The sequence below is a fragment of the Vollenhovia emeryi genome, unplaced genomic scaffold (assembly GCF_000949405.1).
Source record: "Vollenhovia emeryi isolate VEMERY1.0 unplaced genomic scaffold, V.emery_V1.0 DF939225.1, whole genome shotgun sequence".
NCBI classification, from domain to species: domain Eukaryota; kingdom Metazoa; phylum Arthropoda; class Insecta; order Hymenoptera; family Formicidae; genus Vollenhovia; species Vollenhovia emeryi.
In genome coordinates this window covers 213,673-240,774 of record NW_011967141.1, presented here as the reverse complement: position 1 = coordinate 240,774, position 27,102 = coordinate 213,673, and the positions used below count along the sequence as shown (strand labels likewise).

The following is a 27,102-nucleotide window of genomic DNA, read 5'->3' as shown; positions in this document are numbered from 1 at the left end:
CAAATTTCTTATCCGTTACGTTTCATTATATCTTGCAAAAAGTGTGCAACAAATGTCCATGGTGCGATTATATGCTTTTTATTTCAATGTTGACTTCTCGGCCTTAACTTAAATTTCGGAAAAACAATGCTGGTCGTCGAGACGTTAAATCTCTTTTAACATCTCAACGACCAACATTGTTCTCCGAAATTTAAGCTGCTTATACAGGAGCCTTATTTACAATTTCTAGTTGTAAAACATTTATTTTACGTTCAATTGTTGATAGTGTAATTACAAGTCAAAGCAAACTCGTGAATAATGCAATTTGGTGTGTGAATTTGCACGTATATGTACAAATGTAAGTCAGTTCGCATCAGAGGCATGATTATGTATCGTTACATGTGTCTCTATATACCGTATGAAGGTAAATTCATGTAATCGAGTTATACAGACATATTGTTTTACAATGTGTGTGTGGAACGTTCATCGAATTAATTCTCAGACGCGAGTGGAACGACTCTTCCAATTTGTACCATCAATATTAAAGGCCGAATAGATTACCGCGAAAAAATGACGCATCTCTTTTTCACATATTGAAGAATTTACGCCATCTGGATTAGATACGAGGCGTTAGCGATGCTCGATCGGTCGAACGCTGGGTATCAATGAAACGGCGAGCTCAATTTGACATCTATACGGTATTCGCGCGGCGAATATTTGACGTGACTCATTTGTTATGTAATGCAACACAGTGCAATTCAATACCATGCAAATTTGTCTCGTTCTAATGAAAGACACCAAAGGTCACAGGCATTATAGAAAATTAGTTGCGCATTAGTTGAACGCTACCGATTAATATTGGTTTCATTTACTTATTAATATCGACTTTTAAGTTATCAACATTTTAATGTAATGTAATGTAAATAGTGTAATGTAATGCAAATAAATTTAAAGTTATCAACATAAATTTTAATTTATCAACATATTATTTATTGAGAATACGAATTAAAAATAGCTCTCTCTCTCTCCCTCTCTTTCTTTTTCCCCCCTCTCTCCTTCTCTTATGTAATTCTCTTAAATGATGTCATGAAGCTGCAGCGAGCCATTTAACAAACAACTCTACCTCGGTACGATCAGTCGTGTGCGAGAATTCCAAGCGAGCAGATCGCTTTGACTTGATAAAACAATCACGTTCAACATATTGCATCGAATTATAACCTGAGGGTACCTCACACAACTGCAAACAGTGATATTGACACAAACTTTCACCGCGCTGGTGTTTAACTTTATCTCCGAACAAAAGGAGTAATCGGGTATTCCGATTAAACGTCTAGCATGGAGTGGACGATAGTCTTATCAATATTAGCCGGTATACTCGCCGTTTATTATTACTTGTCCCGCAAAGGTACGAACGAGTTTCAGCAACGCGGAATTCCATACGCACACGATTATTCCTTGTTGAGAAGGATCTGGGTAATTTTCGTGCGTACAAAAAGCTTCGCCCATCACCTATGTGAAGTGTACAACGTGCATCCTGACGCCAAGTACGTCGGTACTTTCAACTTCAACAAATCGATCGTGATGATCCGCGATCTCGAACTAATCAAGTCTGTCACTATAAAAAATTTCGACGCGTTCCAAGACCACCTTTTCTTCGGCAACGAGACGCAGGATCCGCTCTTCGGGACAAATCTGTTTGCCCTGCGCGGCGACAAGTGGCGCGACATTAGGGTGCTCCTAAGTCCCGCTTTCACAGCCAGCAAAATGAAAGCGATGTTCCCATTGATATCCGAGTGCGCTGTGAATTTTTCGGAATACGTAACGAGCGTGCCAGCGGATAAGCGCGTTATGGAAATGAAAGACATATTTACGAGATACGCTAATGACGTAATCGCCACATGCGCCTTTGGTATAAACGTGGATTCGATGAGGGACCCGGAGAACGAATTTTTAAATTTTGGCAAAAACGCGACAAACTTCGGATTAATTCCCCTTATAAAAATTTTGCTGTACCAGCACTCACCGTCGCTCATACGTCTCTTCAATCTCAAGATAATTGACGATCGTACGACTAAATTCTTTGTGAATCTGGTAGCCGACACTATGAGGATCAGAGAAGAGAAAGGTATTACCCGCCCAGACCTAATCCAGCTGCTGATAGAGAGCAAAAGTAAAAGAGAGCCCGGAAGAGAATTGACAATTATGAACATGACGTCGCAGGCATTCATTTTCTTCCTCGCCGGCTTCGAGACCAGCTCGACACTGATGAGTTTCGCGGCACATGAAATTGCCACCAATCCGGACGTTCAAGAGAAACTGCGAAACGAGATCGACAAGGTTTTGGAAGTGACGAACGGCCAGCCATCTTATGAGGCGATCAACGGAATGAAGTATTTAAATGCGGTTATCAGCGAGGCTCTCAGGAAGTATCCGCCGCAGGCAATGACGGACAGATTATGCGTGAAAGATTTCGAATTGCCGCCTGCACTGCCGGGTGCAAAGCCGTATCTCGTGAAGGAAGGAATGTTACTCTACATCCCGTTTTATCCGCTCCAACACGACCCTAAGTACTTCCCGGAGCCGGATAAATTCAAGCCCGAGAGATTCCTCGATGCAGGAGATCAATGCAATTTGAACGCTTATTATCCATTTGGAGTAGGCCCGAGGATGTGCATCGGCAACAGATTTGCGTTACTGGAGACGAGGGCATTGTTGTTTCATCTTCTGGCTCGTTGCCAGTTAAAGCCGTGCGCGAAGACCTCGACATCTGCAAAGTTACAGAAAGGCGGATTCTCGATGCGGCTGGAAGGCGGTTTCTGGTTGAGCATCGTGCCGAGAAAGGACCAGCACCCTACGATTATCGAAGCAAACCAGTCGAGTCGGTGCCAGACCCCGCAGTAACGCAGGTACAAGGGCGCAGTTGAAGTAGTATTCGAAGAATAAGAATCTATGAATATAGCCAAATCACATCTGTTACATATGTTTTATGTTACATTGCAATATAGACGTTATGTTACAATTATTACAACACATGTATTACATATATACATATAAATAATTATAATTAAATTTAGATTAGTACGTGGAAACTTGCGATCTATATTCCGCTGGTTCTGCGAATCGTTACAGCGACGAGTAAGCAGTTTTGATTACACCAAAATCTGTTATCTATTCTGTTGCTAGAAATTATTGACTAGCTGGAATTAGACGTAATCAAAGTCAATTTGTCAATAACAGCTACATAATGCAATTTCATAATTTTCTACTAAAATCGCTGTTAATTGATATAATCACGTTGCAAATCAAGAGAAAGTAACAGGTAACATGACAAATATATTAAAAAATGTTAAATATTCACGTTAATTATAATGAAACGCATATTCCCTCCGGTTAGCAGCAGTGGGAGTACAGATCATTTATCACGTCACTCAATAAAGACTTATCACTAACAACGAAAGCACTTGACTAACACGACGTAAAATACTTGTTAACTTCAAGATTGGAGGGCATTGGAGGGCAAGCAATGACGAATCGGACACTATATTAGAAAGATTGAATCAAGGCAGCAGGCAGTTGATCGCCAGCTTCCGACGCGTAACGTTGTGTTTTCGAAGCATCTTTCTTATTGATAGCGCGACAAACAAGATAATTCAAGAGACAAACTGGCTACGAAAAAGTGCCACAATTGATTTCAGTTTCCACAAAACTAACATACGGCGTATACCGATTTAATGGAACAGTGGTGATATATCACTATGGTGTATGTAATTGCTTTGTCGGTGATAGCAGGTGCTTTAGGCCTGTATTATTATTTTTTTAAGGATTTGAATTACTTTAAAAAACATGGCATACCGCATAAACCACCTGTTCCTATATTGGGAAATATGGGACCAATGTTTGTGCGTCTACAATCGATAGCCGAACTTACGACGGAAATTTATAATCTAAATCCTGAAGCAAAATACGCTGGCATATTCGATATGAACGTCCCAGTTATACTTGTTCGCGATCCCGAGCTTATTAAATCTATCACGTTAAAACATTTCGACAAGTTCCCGGATCATCGCTTTTTCGTGGACGAGGAACTGGATCCATTATTTGGCAAGAATCTTTTCTCCCTTCACGGCGATAAATGGCGGCAAGTACGATCCTTATTGAGCCCAGCCTTTACATCCAGTAAAATGAAGAGCATGTTTAAGCTCATGTCGGATTGTGGCGTCGATTTCGTTAATAGCTTAGCGCAATTGCCACCAGAGCAGAGGACAAAGGAGATGAGAGACGTCTTTACGAAGTATACCAGCGACGTGATTGCTACTTGCGCTTTTGGCATTAGCATTGATACCATGAAAAATCCAAAGAACGACTTCTACGTGTACGGCAAAGAAGCGTCCAGTTTTAACGTTATTTCCTTCATAAAGTTATACATATTTCGGTCCATTCCTTGGTTAGCGCGATTTATCAACTTGAAATTAATTCGTCAGCAAATAGCACATTTCTTTCGAAACCTCGTAGCGACCACCATAAAAATCAGAGACGAGAATGGTATCGTCCGTCCTGATATGCTGCAATTGATGATGGAAAGTAGGGGTAAAGAGGGCAAGATAGAATTGTCTATCGACGATATGGTGGCGCAGGCGTTCGTCTTTTTTCTGGCTGGATTCGATGGTGCTTCAAAACTAATGTCTTTTGCCGCTCATGAGCTTGCGTCGAACCAAGATTTACACGAAAAACTTCAAAAGGAGATTGACCAGGTCTTGGAGGATACGAATGGACAAGCCCCTTACGAAGCGGTTAATGGCATGGAATATTTAGATGCGGTGGTCAACGAAGCTCTCAGAATGTATCCGATTGCCGTAATGTTGGACAGAATATGCGTAGAAGATTTTGAGTTGCCGTCAACGTTACCAGGGACGAAACCATATACAATCAAGAAAGGACAGGGTATATGGGTACCGGTTTATGGACTTCAACATGATCCAAAATACTTTAAGGACCCAGAGAAGTTTGATCCCGACCGGTTTCGTGGTGAACGGAAGAAGGACAGCCTCAACTGCGGAGCCTACCTTCCTTTTGGTGTTGGTCCCAGAATGTGCATAGGCAATAGGTTCGCGTTGCTGGAGACGAAGGTTCTGCTTTTTCATCTAATGGCCCGTTGCGATTTGAAAACTTGCGAGAAGACGTCGATACCACTCAAGCTCGCAAGGGACGGCTTTAATGTGAATGCCAAAGATGGTTTCTGGCTGAAGGTGTCGCCGCGAAAAAACATACATCGCACTCTCGCAGCTAATTATGTTAATGGAACGCACTAAATGTAAGAACGCACTAAATTTGGATCGTTTTTATGACTTTGTGAAAATTGAGAAATAAAGGAAACTGCATTATATAAGACGATAATTTCGGCTTTGTTTTAACAGCAAATGATATTATAGTTTCAAGATAATATTGATCTAAAGAAAAATCATTTTCGATTCGTAAAATTATTTAAGTTTTAAAAATATTTTTAAAATTATATTATAAAGTTTATTAATTAATTAAAAAATTTGATTTGTAAAGGTTTCTGGTATAATAAATAATGAAGTAGCATTTACGAAAATTAGGGATGTCTAAAATATAATATATATTTTATACTGTTAGAAATATATTATATTTTATTGTGTTTTTTAATATATTACATTTTTATATGATATTTAAATTTCAGATAAACAGAAACAAAGGAACCTAAATAAACGTGCAACAGGATATTTCTTTCCTAATAATGATCCAGCAAGGAGATGCTTACGTTGCTGCAAGTTCAAATAACGATATTCTTGCGTTAAAAATATTTTTTACATATATATAGGCATGGTCAAAATACTTTATTGTATTCTTATAAAATGGCGAAAGAGATTAATGGATTATCTACGTCTTTTCTCACGTTATTATTATTGATCAATCTCTCTCTCGTAAAGCTTTTTCTTCATTATATACAATTATTATGATAGTTAAGTAATAACCACCACTTTTATTTTTCTACTACGTTTCTTTGACTTTCGTATAACAAGATTTTTCATCTTTTATATTAATACAAAGATGTGTTATACGCAAAAAGCTACAAAAAACTTAAGCAAGCGGTTGAAAAGAGTTTAAGCAAGCTATGATAAAGATCAAAATCTAATTATATTATACATAACAATATTATATTGAAAAATAATTAATTGGTATAAAAAAGTTATAAAGACTAGCTATAAGACAATATTTTGTCACATTACAATTCTGAGTTGTTCTTAACTTGGGGCCTGAGCAGAATGATTGTCTTGTATTCTTATTGTGCGTTACTTCAAGAGAAAGATTTAAAACATAAAGCATTGTCTTAAGAGTACAAGACAGCCATTCTGCTCAGGCCCTTATGAATCTACATACAAAATACTGTGTATAAATAAATATATTACATGTATATATAACATTGAAAAATGTACATAAAATACACTTTTATGAAAAATATATAGGTTTGAATCAACATCAATATCAATGAATATCTTACACTGATAAAAATTTGAACCTCATTTAACTGTGAAAATCGGTGGTCATTTTCAACCTTCGAATTACGCTGTTAAAATACGAAGTGATTTGTAATTTTACTTCAAAACGTTAAAATTACCATTCAAATGAAATTACGTTTCCGTTAAATATTTTTTCGGTTTACTGTCTGAAGTTAAAATTACATGATTTATTGTTACATTCCGTTTAAGATAGTAAATTTACGGCGCGCACAGCATACTAGGATGATGAAATTCTCTATTGCGCACACTCCACTTTACTGAAATACTGCGACATCACTAACAAAAGAGTAAAATTCCATGTCGGACTGTAAAACTGTATAGAAGTGAAAGTTAAGCACATATATGAAATGTTATGGATGAACTGAAAGCTAATTTACAAATTATGTGACTACAAATACCAGGTATAATTAATTTTTCATAATATTCTTATATTTTTAATGAAACCAAAGAAAAAAATGCAAATTTTATGTAAAAACTCATGAAAATTCAAACAAATTTACCAAGAAATAAGTAACCTTTCTTTGTAAATTCGCATTGATTTTTATCAGTGTAGAATTAAACTAGTTAAAATTTACCAGTTTGTTAGCTATAATAGACAGTATATGTACGCGAGGGTGCAGTGAATTTCGCGAGGTTCGACAAAGTCTTCATTTATTGCTTAAATAGATAACGAAACATAATGCAAGTAGGAACCGTGGTAAAAGAATTTGCGATTTACGGAACAGGCGACGTTCCGCGACGGAATACATGAAGCGGTGGGATAGCAACTCCCGGCGTTCGCGGAGATCCGTAAAAGCTCGACGGTAACAGCACGGAATTCAGCGGGGAACCGGCACGGTAGTCACACGGAATCGGCTTTACTGAGTTACGAGATCTGAATTCCGCCGCATCGGACGAGTTTTATATAGGCAAGCTCCTAAGATTAATATTGTTACGCCCGCGAGGTGTTGCGTCGGTCACCCGATGGATACGCGCCAGCTGTGGGCTGAAGTTGCGGCGCATGGAGACGCCGGTCGCTAAGGACCGATGTGATGATGTTTATGATTGATTAATTAGAATTGTCCCGAGTTTTCGAGAAAGCAGACGTGTGATTAACTGTCAATAAAGATTCCTTGTTCCTTTTAATCCTCTCTCTCTCATTTACCCGTGGCGCGGTGCGCGAGTAAGAAAGGCGACGCGACGTACCGACACGAACGCGAGTGCGCGGGGTGTTGTGCCGACAGCGGAACATCGCGCCGAGCGGACGTCACAATATCAATCAAATAATCATCGCCCCACCACGGTCACGAAGATGCGTCGATGAATTGCGCCTTATATGGCAATACAAAGCAGGCGTAATCGTATACGGAGATGCAAGTTGCGATAGATAAAGTAGGAGAGAGCTTCTGAGGATTCTACAGTGCGAGGAGGTGAGCTCCTGACAGCTTGTTTAAAATACCGAATTTTAATGCAAATTAATAATAGAAATAAGGCTCTAATTAAACAAGTGTAAATTAAAAAAACAACGTTGGCAGTTAAGATAAAACGAAGAATACAGGCAATGTGAGCCTGACGGAAAGATGACGGCTCACATTGCCTGTAGTCTTCGTTTTATCTTAACTGCCAACATTGTTTTTTAAATTCATATTTGAATTTTAATGCGTTCAATGCGAGACTCCTCGAACGGTATCGGGCTTCGCTAGCGTCGCAGTGTTGTGACTAATAAGTTCACTTTAAGTGACGATATGCCGTTGGTCCTAGGGCAACGATAAGTTTCGATAAATTTTTTCCACACTAGTAAAAAGCTCGTTTTCCAGTTGATGCCCTTATAGTTGAAAGGATTCGGTTTCCTTTTCGATGAATGTATCATAATTCAATCAGTTATGAATGGAGCTAAATATAGTCGTGCGACGTGCCTCTTCGAGATTTCTCACGCATCGCGACGCCGCTCGCTGTTTATTAAATGCAATACTGAACAGTACGTATTTTCCATATTTTCATTATTATTCATAAATTATGTGGAATGGTTACAAGGCGTTTTTAAAAAAAAAATTCTGTATTGTTAGTAAACAAAGAATATTGTTATAAGCGATTAGAGTGAATCGATGGCATTACGTATAGTGTTGCTCGCGTGCCTAATGACGCGTATTAATGTAAATGCGAGTATTTATCTCAATGCTATTACTTTTTACAACTTTGTTAATATTGTCTTCTCTCGCTATGTATAGATACTGTATAATAAAATAAAAAGGTGAATTACAAATTACAATTTATTTCAGCACTTATTTTCTCCACAAATGTTATAACGAGTGGGCAATTTTGATTATAGCAGAATCTTTCATCTATTCGGCTGCTAGAAATTAGCGACTAGTTGGAACTTAAATATAGTCGAAGGCTTCCTCAGGAATAAACGATCTAACGCAATTTCGCAATTTGGAACTAAAATGATTGTTAATTGATATAAATCACGTTACATGACAACAGTAACTAAAAGGAACCGGCAAATAGAATTGAAAATAAATAGTAACTTGTCGAATCCTTTGTTCATATTATAGAAATTTATCATGTCACTGACAGCATAAACACTTGCAACGTAAAATAGCTTGTTAAGGTTGGAGAGCAAGTGATGACGAATCGGATGTTATATCAGAAAGATTACGTCAGTGCAGCGGCAGTTGAGCGTCAGTCGAGCGTCAGTCGAGCGTCAGCTTCCGACGCGTACGGTTGTTACTTGGCAGCATTTTCGTCATTAACAGTGCGACAAATAAAATGTTTCAAAAGACAAACTGACTACGAAAAAGGCAAAAATTGATTTCAGTTTCCACAAAATTAATATATGGTGGATACTAATTTAATGGGACAGCGGTGATATATCACTATGGTATATGTAATTGCTTTGTCGTTGATAGCAGGTGCTTTAGGCCTGTATTATTACCTTTTTAAGGATTTGAATTACTTCAAAAAACATGGCATACCGCATAAGCCGCCTCTTCCTATATTGGGAAATATGGGACCAGCATTTTTGTGCCGTAAATCAATAGCCGAATTTGTAAACGAGATTTACAACTTAAATCTTGATGCAAAATATGTTGGCATGTTTGACCTGAACGTCCCAGTTGTAATGGTGCGCGATCCCGAGCTTATTAAACTCATCACGTTAAAACATTTCGAAAAATTCACCGATCATCGCGCTTTCATCAATGAAGAGCAAGATCCACTATTTGGCAAAAATCTTATGTCTCTTAAAGGTGATAAATGGCGGCAAGTACGATCGTTATTGAGCCCAACCTTTACATCCAGCAAAATGAAAAGCATGTTTAAGCTTATGTCGGATTGTGGTAACAATTTCGCTAATCACTTAGCGCAATTGCCACCAGAGGAGAGGACAAAGGAAATGAGAGACGTCTTTACAAAGTATGCTAGCGACGTGATTGCTACTTGCGCTTTTGGCTTTAGCGTTGATAGCATGAAAAATCCAGAGAATGAATTCTATGTATATGGTAAAGAAGTGACCAATTTTAATCTCATTTCCATAATAAAGTTATTAATATTCAGGGCCTTTCCTTGGTTAGCACGAATTATCAACTTGAAATTATTTCGTCAGCAAGTAGCAGATTTCTTCCGAAACCTCGTAGCGAACACCATAAAAATCAGAGACGAGAATGGTATCGTTCGTCCTGATATGCTGCAATTGATGATGGAAACTAGGGGTAAAGAGGGCAAGGCAGAATTGTCTATCGACGATATGGTAGCACAGGCACTCGTCTTTTTTTTTGCTGGATTCGATGGTACTTCAAAATTAATGGCTTTCGCCGCCCATGAAATTGCAGTAAACCGAGATGTACAAGAAAAACTTCAAAAGGAGATTGACCAGGTCTTGGAAGATACGAATGGACAAGCCCCTTACGAAGCGATTAACGGCATGGAATATTTAGACGCAGTGATCAACGAAGCTCTCAGAAAGTATCCGATTGCTGTAGCAATGGACAGATTATGTATAGAAGATTTTGAGTTGCCGCCGATGTTACCAGGGATGAAACCTTATACGATCAAAAATGGACAAGGCATATGGATACCGGTTTATGGACTTCAACATGATCCAAAATACTTTGAGGAGCCAGAGAAGTTTGATCCCGACCGTTTTCTTGGTGAACGGAAGAAGGACAGCCTCAACTGCGGAGCCTATCTTCCTTTTGGTCTTGGTCCTAGAATGTGCATAGGTAATAGATTCGCATTGCTGGAGACGAAGGTTGTGCTTTTTTATCTATTGGCCCGTTGCGATTTGGAAACTTGCGAGAAGACGTCAATACCACTCACGCTCGCCAAGGACGGCTTTAATATGAGTGTCAAAGATGGTTTCTGGCTGAAGGTGTTGCCACGAAAAAATACACATCGCACTCTTGCTGCTAATTTTGTTAATGAAACGCACTAAACGTAAGAAACTTTCAATAATTTTTATGACTTTTTGAAAAGTTAGGAATAAAAGACTAGACTATATATAAAAAGATAATCTCTGCTTTGTTTCAACAACAAATAATAGTTTCAAGATAATATTGAATTTAGATTCGCAAAATTGTTTAAGTTTCTTTTGAAATATATCATATATTGGATTATTAATTAATTAAAAAATCAGATATTTAAAGATCTGATATAGTAAAACGTGAAATAGCATTTACAAAAATTAAGGGTGTCCAAAATATAATATAATTTTTATGCTATAAAAATATATTGTATTTTATTATATTAGATTTAGTGTTTGTTACATGTTTATATCATGTTATTTAAATTTTAGATGGAAAGAAACAAAGGAACCTAAATAAACGCGAAACAGGATATTTCCTTCTTAGTGATCCAGCAAGAAGATATTTATGTTGCTGTAAGTTCCACTAGGGATATTCTTAGATTAGAAGTATTTGCTACATATATATTATATATACAAGCATGGTCATAAAATATTTTATGAGTTTCTCATAAAATGGCGAAAGAAGACAACATGAAAGAAATTAATGAATTAAATATTACTTCATATCTCACGTTGTTATTAACGATCAATTTGTAACGCTTTCCTTCGTTATAAACAATTATTAAGATTGAAAAGTAATATCCACTTTTAATATCTATTACATTTCTCTGACTATTGTATAACAAATATTTCATCTTTTATATTAACATGAAGATATGTTATGGACAAACCAAAGGTTACATATAACTTCATCAAGCGGTAGAAAATAGTTCGAGCAAGCTATGATAAAAATAAAAATCTACTAATACATAAAAAGTTATATCGAAAAATAGTTAATAAATATAAAAAATGCTTATAATGGTCAGTTATAAGGTAATATTTTATTACATCGCAATTCTGACTTATTCTTACCCTATGTACCCGTAGACAAAATAGTGTGTATAAATAGATATGTAACATTAAAAATGTACATAAAATACACACTTATGAAAAGTATATATTATTTGTTAACTGTAATAGACAGTATATATGTTCCATATGTTCGATATTTTTCACAAATTAATTGGAATAGTTACAACACATTAAACAAATTCTGTAATATAAGTATCCCGTATTAAAAAATAGAGTTATAAACGATTAGAGTGGATCACTGGCATTACGTATAGCTTGCGTGCTTATAACGCGTATTAACGTGTAAAATAAAAAAGTTATTTAAAAGTTGCAATTTATATCTGCATTTAATTTCTCAGTAAACGTTATAACGAATCAGCAATTTTGATCGTAGCAGAATCTTTTATCTAATCTGTTGCCAGAAAATAGGGGCAACTTGGCACTTGATATAATCGAAGGCATTCCTCAGGAATAAACAATCTAATGCAATTTCGTAATTTTGAACTAAAACGATAGTTAATTGATATAAATCACCTTACATAACCAAAGTAACAACAAGGAAACGGCAAATAGAATTGAAAATAAACAGTAACTCGAATCATTTGTTTATCTTATAACAATTTATCATGTTTATGATCATGTTTATCATGTTACTGACAACGAAGATACTACGACGTAAAATGCTTGTTAACTGCAAGATTGGAGAGCACGTGATGACGAATTGGATCTTATATCACAAAGATAACATCAGTACAGCGACAGTCGAGCGTCAGCTTCCGATGCGTACGGTTGTCTTGGGAGCATTTTCGTCCTTAACAGTGTGATAAATAAAATATTTCAAGAGACAAACTGACTACGAAAAAGACAACACTCGATTTGAGTTTCCACAAAACTAATATATGGTGTATACTGATTTAATGGAACAGTGGTGATATATCACTATGGTATATGTAATTGCTTTGTCAGTGATAGCAGGTGTATTAGGCCTGTATTATTATTTTTTTAAGGATTTAAATTACTTTAAAAAACATGGCATACCGCATAAACCACCTCTTCCTCTATTGGGAAATATGGGACCAACATTTTTGCGTCTTCAGTCGATAGGCGAACTTGTGAACGAACTTTACAACATAAATCCTGAGGCAAAATATGTTGGCATGTTTGATATGAACATCCCAGTTGTAATGGTCCGCGATCCCGAGCTTATTAAATCTATCACGTTAAAAAACTTCGAAATGTTCCGGGATCATCGCACATTCATCAATGAAGAGCAAGATCCACTATTTGGCAAAAATCTTTTCTCTCTTCCCGGTGACAAATGGCGGCAAGTACGATCTTTACTGACCCCAGCTTTCACATCCAGCAAAATGAGAAGCATGTTTAAGCTTATGACGGATTGCGGTATCAATTTCGCTAATCACTTGGCGCAATTGCCACCAGAGCAGAGGACAAAGGAAATGAGAGATGCCTTTACGAAGTATGCTAGCGACGTGATTGCTACGTGCGCTTTTGGTATTAACGTTGATACTATGAAAAACCCAAAGAATGACTTCTATGTACACGGCAAAGAAGCAGCCACTATTAACATAATTTCATTCATAAAGTTATACATATTTAGGACCTTTCCTTGGTTAGCAGAACTTCTCAACTTGAAGTTATTTCGTCAGAAGGTAGCAGATTTTTTCCGAAACCTCGTAACGAACACCATAAAAACCAGAGACGAGAATGGTATCATCCGTCCTGATATGCTGCAATTGATGATGGAAAATAGGGGTAAAGAAGGCAAGGCAGAGTTGTCTATCGATGATATGGTAGCACAGGCATTCGTCTTTTTTTTGGCTGGATTCGACGGTACTTCAAAATTAATGGCTTTCGCCGCTCATGAAATTGCAGTAAACCGAGATATACAAGAGAAACTTCAAAAGGAGATTGACCAGGTCTTGGAAGATGCGAATGGACAGGTCCCTTACGAAGCGATTAATGGCATGGAATATTTAGATGCAGTGATCAACGAAGCTCTCAGAAAGTATCCGATTGCTGTAGCAATGGACAGATTATGCTTAGAAGATTTTGAGTTGCCGCCGACGTTACCAGGAATGAAACCATTTACAATAAAGAAAGGACAAGGCGTATGGGTACCGGTTTATGGACTTCATCATGATCCGAATTACTTTGAGGAGCCAGAGAAGTTTGATCCCGACCGGTTTCGTGGTGAACGGAAGAAGGACAGCCTCAACTGTGGAGCCTACCTTCCTTTTGGTCTTGGTCCCAGAATGTGCATAGGTAATAGATTCGCATTGCTGGAGACGAAGGTTCTACTTTTTTATCTATTGGCCCGTTGCGATTTGAGAACTTGCGAGAAGACGTCAATACCACTCACGCTCGCCAAGGACGGCTTTAATATGAATGCTAAAGATGGATTCTGGATGAAGGTGTTGCCACGTAAAAATATACATCACGCTTTTGAAGCTAATTTTGTTAATGGAACGCACTAAATGTAAGAACATTTTAATCATTTTTATGACTTTATGAAAATTGAGGAATAAAGGGCTAGAATATACAAAAACATAATTTCTGCTTTGTTTTAACAACAAATACTACTTTCAAAGTAATATTGTTCTAAAGAAAAATAATTTTTGATTCGTAAAATTGTTTAAGATTTTTTGAATATATCATATAGATTATTAGTTATAAAATTGCATATTTAAAGATACCTGATATAATAAAATGTAAAATAGCATTTACCAAAATAAAGGGTGTCCAAAATATAATATAATTTTTATATCATAAAAATATATTGTATTTTGTTATGTTGGGTTTAGTATGTTACATTTTTATATGATGTTATTTAAATTTCAGATAAAAAGATACAAAGAAACCTCAAGAACCGTGAAAAAGGATATTTCTTTCTTAGTGATCCAGCAAGAAGATACTTACGTTGCTGCAGGTTCCAATAGGGATATTCTTAGATTAGAAGTATTTGCTACATATATACATATAATGGTCATAAAATATTTTCTAAGTTTCTCATAAAATGGCGAAAGAAGAGAACATGGAAAAAATTAATAGATTAAATACTTCTTCTTATCTCACATTGTTATTAATGAAAGGTGAGTTTGCTTATTGTCACCAGTAATGATTAAAGATTATTCAGACGGCAAACTTATAGTCAACCCAACTGGCTACTTATTTAATTAGTTTATGTAAAAACTAAACGAGAGAGACACCTTCTGACTAGAAACAAAGAACACAAAAATGACAAAAAAAGACGAAAGCTGCCACTCCGTGGTCAGCAAACACCGTGAATCACATGATCACGAGTTCAATTGGTCGGAACCAAAAATTTTACATTGCGAGCGCCTTAGAAGGAAAAGAGACATCGCCGAAATGTTCTTTATCAAGAAGACAGATAACACTCTTAATTTACAGACACCGAAAACTTAAATGTAATATACGACGGTGTAATCAAAACTGTTTGGTTCGCATCACCTTGTATTGTTCTTAAGACATGACAAACAAATTAGTTCGAGCCTAGCTACCACAGTGCTCACACGTATACATATATTTTATAACTGGACTCTGTCTTATTCGACGACGATAACTGACTTAGGTGCGTTACTGAACTTTTAACTATTTAACTAAATCCTACTTATTTATTTACTAACCTACATTGTTCATAACTGCGTTGATGTTGTTGATTTGCGGTATCACTCGAAAAGGACCCAAAAGAATAGGGTCGAAACGTTGTGTAATAAACTAATTAAATAACTAGCCAGTTGGGTTGACTATAAGTGTCTCAATTGTTATTAATGATCAATTTGTAACGCTTAACTTCATTATTAAAAATTATTAAGATTGTAAAGTGATATCCACTTTTAATGTCTATTACATTTCTTTGACTTTTTTTTGTAGAACAAATTTTTTCATTTTTTATATTAATATAAAGATGTGTCGTAGGCAAACAAAAGGTTACAAATAGCTTCAGCAAGCGATTAAAAATAAAGGTAGGTAGGGAGAAATGGCCAATGCGAGCCTCCAGCAGATGTCCGTGCGAAATTATCGATGTTTTTTGAAAAAACACACTTTATTAAAAGATCCAAACGTTTCGACCCGTTTTTGGGTCATCCTCAGTGAAGCTGATTATAAATAATTAGACTTAATCTGATCCACTGTTCACACGACTGTCATCTATTATCAACGCAATTTTGTCTTTGAACTGGTGTTTGCCAAGTAAAGAGTGCGATTTGTATAATTGATAATTCCAAGTTAAGAGAGGACAGTCACGACGAGTGGTAAATAACAATTCGATTAAAAATAATTCGAGCGACCTTTGAAAAAAATCAAAATTTAATTATACATAAAAAATTATATCGAAAAATAATTAATTCATTAATATAAAAATGGTTATAAAGGTTAGTTATAAGGTAATGGTTTACTACATAAAAATTCTGACTTATTTTTACCCTATGTACCTGTATACAAAATAGTGTGTATAAATAGATATGTAACATTAAAAAATGTACATAAAATACACATTTATGAAAAGTATATATATTATTTGAATCAACATCACAACATCCATATCAATCAATAGAATAAACTGGTTAAAATTTACCAGTTTGTTAGCTGTAATTGGCAGTATATTTGTTCCATATGTTCATTATTTTTCACAAGCTATTTGGAATAGTTACAAGGCAGTTAAAAAACAGATTCATAAGCGATTAGAGTGAACCACTGGCATTACGTATAATTTGCATGCTTAATGACGCGTAAAAAATAAAAAAATGATTTAATAAAGTCGCATTTCATTTCCGCATGTATTTTCTCAATAAATGTTATAATGAATCAGCACTTTTGATCGTAGAAGAATCTTTTATCTATTCTGTTGCTAGAACGTAGGGAGTTGTTGGCACTTGATGTAATCGAAGGTATTCTTCAGGATTAAACAATCTAATGCAATTTTGTAATTATGTACTAAAGTGATTGTTAAGTGATATAAATTACGTTACATATGAAATGTAAATAAAAGATAACGGAAGTATAATGAAAAATATAAAGAAGTATAAATAGTAACTTGTCGAATACTTTGTTCATATTATAGAAATTTATCAAGTCACTGACAGCATAAACACTTGCAACATAAAATAACTTGTTAAGTACAAGGTTGGAGAGCAAGTGATGACGAATCGGATGTTATATCAGAGAGATTACGTCAGTGCAGCGGCAGTCGAGCGTCAGCTTCCGACGCGTACGGTTGTTACTTGGCAGCATTTTCGTCACTAACAGTGCGACAAATAAAATGTTTCAAGAGACAAACTGACTACGAAAAAGGCAAAAATTGATTTCAGTTTCCACAAAATTAATATATGGTGTATACTAATTTAATGGAACAGCGGTGATATATCACTATGGTATATGTCATTGCTTTGTCATTGATAGCAGGTGCTTTAGGCCTGTATTATTATCTTTTTAAGGATTTGAATTACTTCAAAAAACATGGCATACCGCATAAGCCGCCTCTTCCTATATTGGGAAATATGGGACCAGCGTTTTTGCGCCTTAAGTCGATAGCCGAATTTGTAAGCGAAATTTACAACTTAAATCCTGATGCAAAATATGTTGGCATGTTTGACCTGAACGTCCCAGTTGTAATGCTGCGCGATCCCGAGCTTATTAAATTCATCACGTTAAAACATTTCGAAAAGTTCCCCGATCATCGCGCTTTCATCAATGAAGAGCAAGATCCACTATTTGGCAAAAATCTTTTCTCTCTTCAAGGTCATAAATGGCGGCAAGTACGATCTTTATTGAGCCCGACCTTTACATCCAGCAAAATGAAAAGCATGTTTAAGCTTATGTCGGACTGTGGTAACAATTTCGCTAATAACTTAGCGCAATTGCCACCAGAGGAGAGGATAAAGGAAATGAGAGACGTCTTTACGAAGTATGCTAGCGACGTGATTGCTACTTGCGCTTTTGGCATTAGCGTTGATAGCATGAAAAATCCAGAGAATGAATTCTATGTATACGGCAAAGAAGCGTCCAATTTTAATCTCATTTCCTTAATAAAGTTATTAACATTTAGGATCTTTCCTTGGTTAGCACGAATTATCAACTTGAAATTATTTCGTCAGCAAGTAGCAGATTTCTTCCGAAACCTCGTAGCGAACACCATAAAAATCAGAGACGAGATTGGTATCGTCCGTCCTGATATGCTGCAATTGATGATGGAAACTAGGGGTAAAGAGGGCAAGGCAGAATTGTCTATCGACGATATGGTAGCACAGGCACTCATCTTTTTTTTGGCTGGATTCGATGGTACTTCAAAATTAATGGCTTTCGCCGTCCATGAAATTGCAGTAAACCGAGATGTACAAGAAAAACTTCAAAAGGAGATTGACCAGGTCTTGGAAGATACGAATGGACAAGCCCCTTACGAAGCGGTTAATGGCATGGAATATTTAGACGCAGTGGTCAACGAAGCTCTCAGAAAGTATCCGATTGCTGTAGCAATGGACAGATTATGCATAGAAGATTTTGAGTTGCCGCCGATGTTACCAGGGATGAAACCTTTTACGATCAAAAAAGGACAAGGCATATGGATACCGGTTTATGGACTTCATCGTGATCCAAAATACTTTAAGGAGCCAGAGAAGTTTGATCCCGACCGGTTTCGTGGTGAACGGAAGAAGGACAGCCTCAACTGCGGAGCCTACCTTCCTTTTGGTCTTGGTCCCAGAATGTGCATAGGTAATAGATTCGCATTGCTGGAGACGAAGGTTCTACTTTTTTATCTATTGGCCCGTTGCGATTTGGAAACTTGCGAGAAGACGGCAATACCACTCACGCTCGCCAAGGACGGCTTTAATATGAATGCTAAAGAGGGATTCTGGCTGAAGGTGTTGCCACGAAAAAATACACATCGCACTCTTGCTGCTAATTTTGTTAATGAAACGCACTAAATGTAAGAACATTTTAATCATTTTTATGACTTTATGAAAATTGAGGAATAAAGGGCTAGAATATACAAAAAGACATTTTCTGCTTTGTTTTAACAACAAATACTACTTTCAAAGTAATATGGTTCTAAAGAAAAATAATTTTTGATTCGTAAAATTGTTTAAGATTTTTTGAATATATCATATAGATTATTAATTATAAAATTGCATATTTAAAGATACCTGATACAATAAAACGTAAAATAGCATTTACCAAAATAAAGGGTGTCCAAAATATAATATAATTTTTATATCATAAAAATATATTGTATTTTGTTATGTTGCGTTTAGTATGTTACATTTTTATATGATGTTATTTAAATTTCAGATAAAAAGATACAAAGAAACCTCAAGAACCGTGAAAAAGGATATTTCTTTCTTAGTGATCCAGCAAGAAGATACTTACGTTGCTGCAGGTTCCAATAGGGATATTCTTAGATTAGAAGTATTTGCTACATATATATATAAGTATGGTCATAAAATATTTTCTAAGTTTCTCATAAAATGGCGAAAGAAGAGAACATGGAAGAAATTAATAGATTAAATATTTCTTCTTATCTCACATTGTTATTAATGAAAGGAGAGTTTGCTTATTGTCATCAGTAATTTAATCAGTAAATGATTAAAGATCCAGACGGCAAACATATAGTCAACCCAACTGGCTACTTATTTAATTAGTTTATGTAAAAACTAAACGACACCTTCTGACTAGAATCAAAGAACACAAAAATGACAAAAAAGACGAAAGCTGCCACTCTGTGATCAGCAAACACCGTGCATCACATGATCACGAGTTCAATTGGTCGGAACCAAAAATTTTACATTGCGAGCGCCTTAGAAGGAAAAGAGACATCGCCGATATGTTCTTTATCAAGAAGACCGATAACACTCTTAATTTACAAACAGACACCGAAAACTTAAATGTAATATACAACTGTGTAATCAAAACTGTTTGGTTCGCATCACCTTGTATTGTTCTTAAGACATGACAAACAAATTAGTTCGAGCCTAGCTACTACAGTGCTCACACGTATACATATATTTTATAACTGGACTCTGTCTTATTCAATGACGATAACTGACTTAGGTGCGTTACTGAACTTTTAACTATTTAACTAAATCCTACTTATTTATTTACTAACCTACATTGTTCATAACTGCGTTGATGTTGTTGATTTGCAGTATCACTCGAAAAGGACCCAAAAGAATAGAGGCGAAACGTTGTGTAATAAACTAATTAAATAACTAACCAGTTGGGTTGACTATAAGTTTCCCGAATTGTTATTAATGATCAATTTGTAACGCTTTCCTTCGTTATTAAAAATTATTAAGATTGTAAAGTGATATCCACTTTTAATGTCTATTACATTTCTTTGATTTTTGTAGAACAAATTTTTTCATTTTTTATATTAATACAAAGATGTGTTGTAGGCAAACAAAAGGTTACAAATAGCTTCAGCAAGCGATTAAAAATAATTCGAGCAAGCTTTGATAAAAATCAAATTATACATAAAAAATTATATCGAAAAATAATTAATTCATTAATACAAAAATGGTTATAAAGGTTAGTTATAAGGTAATGGTTTACTACATAAAAATTCTGACTTATTTTTACCCTATGTACCTGTATACAAAATAGTGTGTATAAATAGATATGTAATATTAAAAAATGTACATAAAATACACGTTTATGAAAAGTATATATTATTTGAATCAACATCACAACATCCATATCAATTAATGGAATAAACTGGTTAAAATTTACCAGGTTGTTAGCTGTAATAGGCAGTATATATGATCCATATGTTCATTATTTTTCACAAACTATTTGGAATAGTTACAACGCATTTAAAAAACAGATTTATTTAACAGATTATAAGCGATTAGAGTGAACCACTGGCATTACGTATAATTTGCATGCTTAATGACGCGTATTAATGTAAAAAATAAAAAATAATTTAATAAAGCCGCATTTCATTTCCGCATGTATTTTCTCAATATTTATAATGAAAAGTTATAATGAATCAGCACTTTTGATCATAGCAGAATCTTTTATCTATTCTGTTGCTAGAACGTAGGGAGTTGTTGGCACTTGATGTAATCGAAGGCATTCTTCAGGATTAAACAATCTAATGCAATTTTGTAATTATGTACTAAAGTGATTGTTAAGTGATATAAATTACGTTACATATGAAATGTAAATAAAAGATAACGGAAGTATAATGAAAAATGAACAGTAACGTGTCAAATCCTTTGGTCATCCAGTAAAAATTTATCATTTCACTGACAATGAAAACACTTACAACTAATATGACGTAAACACCTGTTAATTTTCAGATTGTTGCGCAAGCGATGACGAACTGGATACTATATCAGAAAGATTGCGTCAGCGCAGCGGCAGTCCAGTGTCAGCTTCCGACGCGTACGGTTGCGTCTTGGTAGCATTTGCATCATTAACAGTGCGACAAATAAAATATTTCAAGAGACAAACTGACTACGAAAAAGGGAAACATTGATTTCAGTTTCCACAAAATTAATATAAGGTGTATGCTAATTTAACGGACCAGTGGTGATATATCAGTATGATATATGTAATTGCTTTGTCGGTGATAGCAGGTGCTCTAGGCCTGTATTATTACCTTTTTAAGGATTTGAATTACTTCAAGAAACATGGTATACCGCATAAGCCGCCTCTTCCTATAGTGGGAAATATGGGATCATCGTTTATGCGCCTTCAATCGGTAGCCGACCTTGTGAAGGAAATTTACAACTTAAATCCTGAAGCAAAGTATGTTGGCATATTTGACATGACTGTTCCACTTGTAATGCTCCGCGATCCCGAGCTTATTAAATCTATCACGTTAAAACACTTCGAAATGTTCCGGGATCATCGCACTTTCGTGGACGAAACTCAAGATCCGTTATTTGGCAAAAATCTTTTCTCTCTTCGCGGAGAGAAATGGCGGCAAGTACGATCTTTATTGAGCCCAGCCTTTACATCCAGTAAAATGAAAAACATGTTTAAGCTCATGTCGGATTGTGGCGTCAATTTCGCTAATAATTTAGCGCAACTTCCTTCAGATCAGAAGATAATTCAAGTGAAAGATGTCTTTACGAGGTATACTAATGACGTGATTGCTACTTGCGCTTTTGGCATTAGTGTTGATTCTATGAAAGACCCAAAGAATGAATTCTATGTATATGGTAAAGAAGCGACCAATTTCAACATTATTGCCTTAATAAAGATATACGTATTTAGAAGCTTACCTACGTTAGCACGATTAATCAAATTGAAATTTATCCGTCAGAAAATAGCAGATTTCTTCCGAAACCTCGTACAAAACACAATAAAAATCAGGGACGAGAAAGGTATCGTCCGTCCTGATATGCTGCAATTGATGATGGAAAGTAGGGGTAAAGAGGGTAAGGCAGAATTGTCTGTCGATGATATGGTAGCGCAGGCATTTATCTTTTTCTTTGGTGGCTTCGACAGTACTTCAACATTGATGTGTTTTGCCGCTCATGAAATCGCGGTAAACCAAGATATACAAGAGAAACTTCAAAAGGAGATTGACCAGGTCTTGGAAGATACAAATGGACAAGCACCTTACGAAGCGGTTAATGGCATGGAATATTTAGATGCTGTGATCAACGAAGCTCTCAGAATGTATCCGGTTGCTGTAGCAATGGACAGATTATGCGAACAAGATTTCGAGCTGCCTCCGGCACTACCAGGGATGAAACCTTTTACGATCAAAAAAGGACAAGGCGTATGGATACCGGTTTATGGACTACAGCATGATCCGAATTACTTTGAGGAGCCAGAGAAGTTTGATCCGGAACGGTTTCGTGGTGAACGGAAGAAGGACAGTCTCAACTGCGGAGCCTACTTTCCTTTCGGTCTTGGCCCCAGAATGTGCATAGGTAATAGATTCGCGTTGCTGGAGACAAAGGTTCTACTTTTTCATCTATTGGCCCGTTGCGATTTGAAAATTTGCGAGAAGACGCCAATACCACTCAAGATCGCCAAGGACGGCTTCAACATGAAGCCTGAAGGTGGTTTCTGGCTCAAGGTGCAGCCAAGGAAAAATATACATCGCACTCTTGAAACCAATCTTGTTAATGGAACGCACTAAATGTAAGAAAATTTTAATAATATTTTATGACTTTTTGACAATTTAAAAATAAACGAGACGTGACAATATACATATAAAGATGAAATTTGTTACTTTTTTCAGTCCATAACACATTTTTGAATCCACAATCAGGATAGTGTCAAGATAATATTAATTTAAAGAAACATAATTTTCGATTCGTGAAATTGTTAAAATTTTTCAAAATATATCATGTAAAATCGTAATAAAAAATTTAATATTTAAAGATTTCTGGTGTAATAAGATGTGGAATATCATTTACAAAAGTAAAATATCGCGCAAAAATTTTATACATTATATTTAATTATGTTTGACATATTCTATGTGTGTATAATATAATATTTAAATTTCAGAGAAAATGGAAACAATAGCACAAAAACGAATACGAAACAAGATATTTCTTAGTCCAGCAAGAAGCTACTAACGTTGCTGCAAATGCAAGAATTAGCGATATTCTTGTATTAGAAATATTTTTGGTGCATTAAGCATGGGTGTATCATGTTTTGTAAGTTTGTCACGAAATGGAGAAAGAAGAGGGCAGGTGGAGAATTAATGAAAGATTAAATACTAATTCTCACGTTACGATGTTATCGTAGCGATCAATTTTTAATCCTTTTCTTGCAATATACTAATTGTATAATTATTGTTATCATAACAACTACTTGTATCTTTCTGTTTCACTTCTTTGACTAGTGTATAACAAATACTTTCATAATCTTTTACATTAATACAAAAATGTATCATGCACAGACAAGAGGCTAGAAAGATAAGTAAGCGATTACGTAATTGTGGTTAAAAAGAAAATCTAATTGTACATAAAAAGACAAATATATGCTACAGAAAAATAATGAAGAAAAAACTTATAATGATTTGTTATACATATAAGACGCTATTTCTTAACCTATGTATCTATGAAAAAATGTCTATATACATAAAATATACATTTTTTGAATGTTGTATATTAGTTGAATCAACATATTAGTCAATATCTCAGAATAAACCGATCAAAATTTACCAGTCTGTTAACTGTAAGATGATAGATATCATATTTTCGTTACTTTTTACAAATTCTTGGAAATGTTTCGAAGTTACAATGCACTTTTAAGAAAATCTCCTTATTGCAGGTAATCAAAAGTACAAAGTTACAAGCGACCAAAGTTAATCACGACGTAGAGTTTGCGTGCTTACGGACGCGCGATAATGTATCTGTAGATGTTTATCTCAATGCTATTAATTTTTATAACTCACTTTGTGTTTGTTTGTTACGTAGATATTGCACAATAACATGAAAAAGTGATTTAAAATTACAATTTATATTCTTATTCCGGTATAAAATATATAAGAGTGTGTAAACAATATCTTTTAAATAAAATGCAATTGTTACATACGTATTAGTTACAGATCATATATTAAGGTGAAAAAAAAGAGATTGTTGTGCTATATATGTAAAATAATATTATTTTTTCCATTAAACTTGAAAAAAGAATACACCCCCAGTCGTTAGAATTATTTTACATATTATTTCATCATGAGACTGCTCTATCGAGGGAAGGTATTTTAAATAAAGTATTATATAATTCTAACGTAAGTCGTACTATATCTCAGATCCCTCCACATGATACTACATTGATATATATTCAGTAGATATAGGAGGAACGTTATTCGTGGAAATAGCAATTGATCATAGCCCGACGGTTAACGTCAATCGTACGCGAACATTTTAATCACGCTGCATAAATATTCGAACACGATTCATCATGTAAACTGCGCATTACGTTTCTTTGCGGGTTTAATTGCATCGTGTAGAAAAAAGTTATCGATATCATATTTCTAATTGTCTCCCCAGCGATACTAAGCACCTTAGGTGTATATTATTTTCTCTTCAAGGATCTGAATTACTTCAAGAAACATGAAATTCCTCATGTGACGCCTCTTCCCATTGTAGGCAATCTAGGCTCCATGATCATTCGTAGTCAATCTGCATCTGAATTTGTCATGGCAATTTACATATTGACGCCAAGTATGTCGACTTGTACGATATGACCGAACCACTTATAACGATCGTGATTCCGAGCTTATTAAATCCACAACGTTAAAACATTTTGATGCCTTCGTGGATTAAAATGTTTTAATGTTGTGGATTTAATAAGCTCGGGATGTACGTGGATCATCGTAATTTTATCGATCAAAATCAAAGATCCGCTTTTGGGCAAAAATCTCATCGTTCTACGCGGGAACAGATGGCGAGAGATGCGACCGATATTCAGTCCGGCTTTCACGTCGAGTAAAATGAAAAGAATGTATAAGCTGATATCAAATTGCAGTGTTGACTTTGGTAATTACTTGGCGCAATTACCACCGGAGAAAAGGATAATGGAAATGAAAGGCGTCTTCACGAGATATACAAACGACGTTATCGCTACTTGCGCTTTTGGTGTCAATGTTGATTCTATGAGAAATCCGGAGAACGAATTCCTATATGTGTGGTGAGGAGGCGATTGTTTTCAACACTCTTGTCTTGTTGAAGGCCTACATATTCAGAAGTTTGCCTTGGCTGGCACGAATAAGTAAATTGAAAATTATTCGTAAAAAAATATCAAAATTTTTTCGACACCTCGTACAAACCACCATAAAGATTAGAACTGACAAAAATATTGTTCGACCAGACATGTTACAACTAATGATTGATAGTAGGAACAAAAATGGCAAGACGGAATTGACTCTCGACGATATGGTAGCGCAGGTATTTATTTTCTTGTTCGGAGGATTCGATAGCAGTTCCACTTTAATGTGTTTTGCCGCTTACGAAATTGCGATGAATCAGGATATTTAAGAAAAATTACAAAACGAGATAGACCAGGTTTTAGAAGATAAGTGGAAGATAATAAGCAGCTTACGAAGCGTTTAATAATATGAAATATCTGGATGCAGTAATCAATGAGACTCTCAGGATGTACCCAAGTGGTGTAATGTCAGATAGATTTTGCAGGAAAAATTTCGAGCTACCATCGACACTATCTGATGTAAAATCTTTTACTATAAAGAAAGGACAAGCTATATAGATATCGATTTATGGGCTTCATCATAATCCTAAATATTTCGAAGAACCGGAGAAATTTAATCCCGAGCGGTCTCTTGGCGAGCGGAAGAAATACAATTTCAATTGCGGAGCCTACACTGATAAAAAATATCTTAATCCAAAAAAATATTACTTCACTCAAGAAAATTATTCATTGGGTGGCTCCTAATAGCTTATTGACTTACATTTAAAGAATAATAAACAAATTAAAACATGCATTGCTTTAATTTAAGTATTTATGAAATATCAAAGAATAGATAATTTTAAATTTAAAAAAATTTTATATAAATTTTATTTAAATAGAATAAATATTTACTTCAGTAAAAAAATAACTTTATCTATTTACTTAGTTTAAAAACATTTTTTGTCAGTGTACCTTCCTTTCGGCCTTGGTCCCAGAATGTGCATAGGTAACAGATTCGCGTTGCTGGAGACGAAAGTTATGCTTTTTTATTTGCTAGCACGTTGCGAATTGAGACCTTGTGCAAAGACACCGACACCGATAAAAAATGGCCAAAGACAGTTTTACTTTGAAACCTGAAAATGGTTTCTGGCTGGATGTGATGTTAAGGAAAAATACGCATCACATTATCACAGCTAAAGTTGTAGATGAAATATGTAAACTGTAAGGACATTTAGTTAATTTCACTGTAGTGTTAAAATTTAATTGAATTAATGAAATGTAGAAAAAAAATATCAGGAAATTTTCTATTATTTCGTTAAATAGGAATATTATACTAATAAAAAAAGGATTTATAATAGAGTTACTTCTAATTAGCCAAATTACAAAATATATTGCGTAATTTTGTGAAATTGAAAGTTTAATGTTTTAATGTTAATAATTTTACTGCGATAAAATGACAAAATCTGTTTACGAAGTACACTAAGACAAATAGGACATATATTTAAATTTTCTTTGAATTTCAGGTGAAACAAAAGGAACAAAATCAAAATGATGATATAAGGATTGTTATTCTTGATTTTCTGATAAACAGATGTTGATACGGATGCACAAGGTTAA

At 35.3% G+C, this 27,102-nt stretch overlaps 7 protein-coding genes and 1 pseudogene across 8 annotated transcripts; all 8 read left to right on the top strand.

Moving 5' to 3' along the window:
• The first annotated feature begins 1,166 nt into the window (after positions 1-1,166).
• LOC105560646 (cytochrome P450 9e2-like) lies at positions 1,167-27,027 on the top strand. Of its 2 annotated transcripts, none has more exons than XM_012009929.1 (2): positions 1,167-2,885; positions 27,009-27,027. In XM_012009929.1, exon 1 carries the CDS (start codon positions 1,315-1,317, stop codon positions 2,878-2,880), a length of 1,566 nt encoding a protein of 521 aa, XP_011865319.1. In that variant the 5' UTR covers positions 1,167-1,314; the 3' UTR covers positions 2,881-2,885; positions 27,009-27,027. The 2 variants fall into 2 exon arrangements, with proteins under 2 accessions (XP_011865319.1, XP_011865318.1); XM_012009928.1 differs by lacking the exon at positions 27,009-27,027 and adding an exon at positions 21,186-21,352.
• LOC105560641 (cytochrome P450 9e2-like) lies at positions 2,891-6,949 on the top strand. The gene is made up of 2 exons (XM_012009924.1): positions 2,891-5,290; positions 5,678-6,949. The coding sequence occupies exon 1, from the start codon at positions 3,735-3,737 to the stop codon at positions 5,286-5,288; it is 1,554 nt and encodes a 517-aa protein (XP_011865314.1). The 5' UTR covers positions 2,891-3,734; the 3' UTR covers positions 5,289-5,290; positions 5,678-6,949.
• On the top strand, positions 9,165-11,769 carry LOC105560642 (cytochrome P450 9e2-like). Its single transcript, XM_012009925.1, has 2 exons — positions 9,165-10,931; positions 11,290-11,769. Exon 1 carries the CDS (start codon positions 9,376-9,378, stop codon positions 10,927-10,929), a length of 1,554 nt encoding a protein of 517 aa, XP_011865315.1. The 5' UTR covers positions 9,165-9,375; the 3' UTR covers positions 10,930-10,931; positions 11,290-11,769.
• On the top strand, positions 12,052-16,398 carry LOC105560643 (cytochrome P450 9e2-like). Its single transcript, XM_012009926.1, has 2 exons — positions 12,052-14,347; positions 14,710-16,398. The coding sequence occupies exon 1, from the start codon at positions 12,792-12,794 to the stop codon at positions 14,343-14,345; it is 1,554 nt and encodes a 517-aa protein (XP_011865316.1). The 5' UTR covers positions 12,052-12,791; the 3' UTR covers positions 14,346-14,347; positions 14,710-16,398.
• LOC105560645 (cytochrome P450 9e2-like) lies at positions 16,483-20,539 on the top strand. The gene is made up of 2 exons (XM_012009927.1): positions 16,483-18,814; positions 19,177-20,539. The coding sequence occupies exon 1, from the start codon at positions 17,259-17,261 to the stop codon at positions 18,810-18,812; it is 1,554 nt and encodes a 517-aa protein (XP_011865317.1). The 5' UTR covers positions 16,483-17,258; the 3' UTR covers positions 18,813-18,814; positions 19,177-20,539.
• On the top strand, positions 21,232-23,972 carry LOC105560647 (cytochrome P450 9e2-like). The gene is made up of 2 exons (XM_012009931.1): positions 21,232-22,986; positions 23,356-23,972. The coding sequence occupies exon 1, from the start codon at positions 21,431-21,433 to the stop codon at positions 22,982-22,984; it is 1,554 nt and encodes a 517-aa protein (XP_011865321.1). The 5' UTR covers positions 21,232-21,430; the 3' UTR covers positions 22,985-22,986; positions 23,356-23,972.
• On the top strand, positions 24,531-25,622 carry LOC105560709 (cytochrome P450 9e2-like). The gene is made up of 3 exons (XM_012010060.1): positions 24,531-24,554; positions 24,890-25,022; positions 25,131-25,622. The coding sequence occupies exons 1-3, from the start codon at positions 24,531-24,533 to the stop codon at positions 25,490-25,492; spliced, it is 519 nt and encodes a 172-aa protein (XP_011865450.1). The 3' UTR covers positions 25,493-25,622.
• Positions 25,671-27,102, top strand: LOC105560708 (annotated as a pseudogene).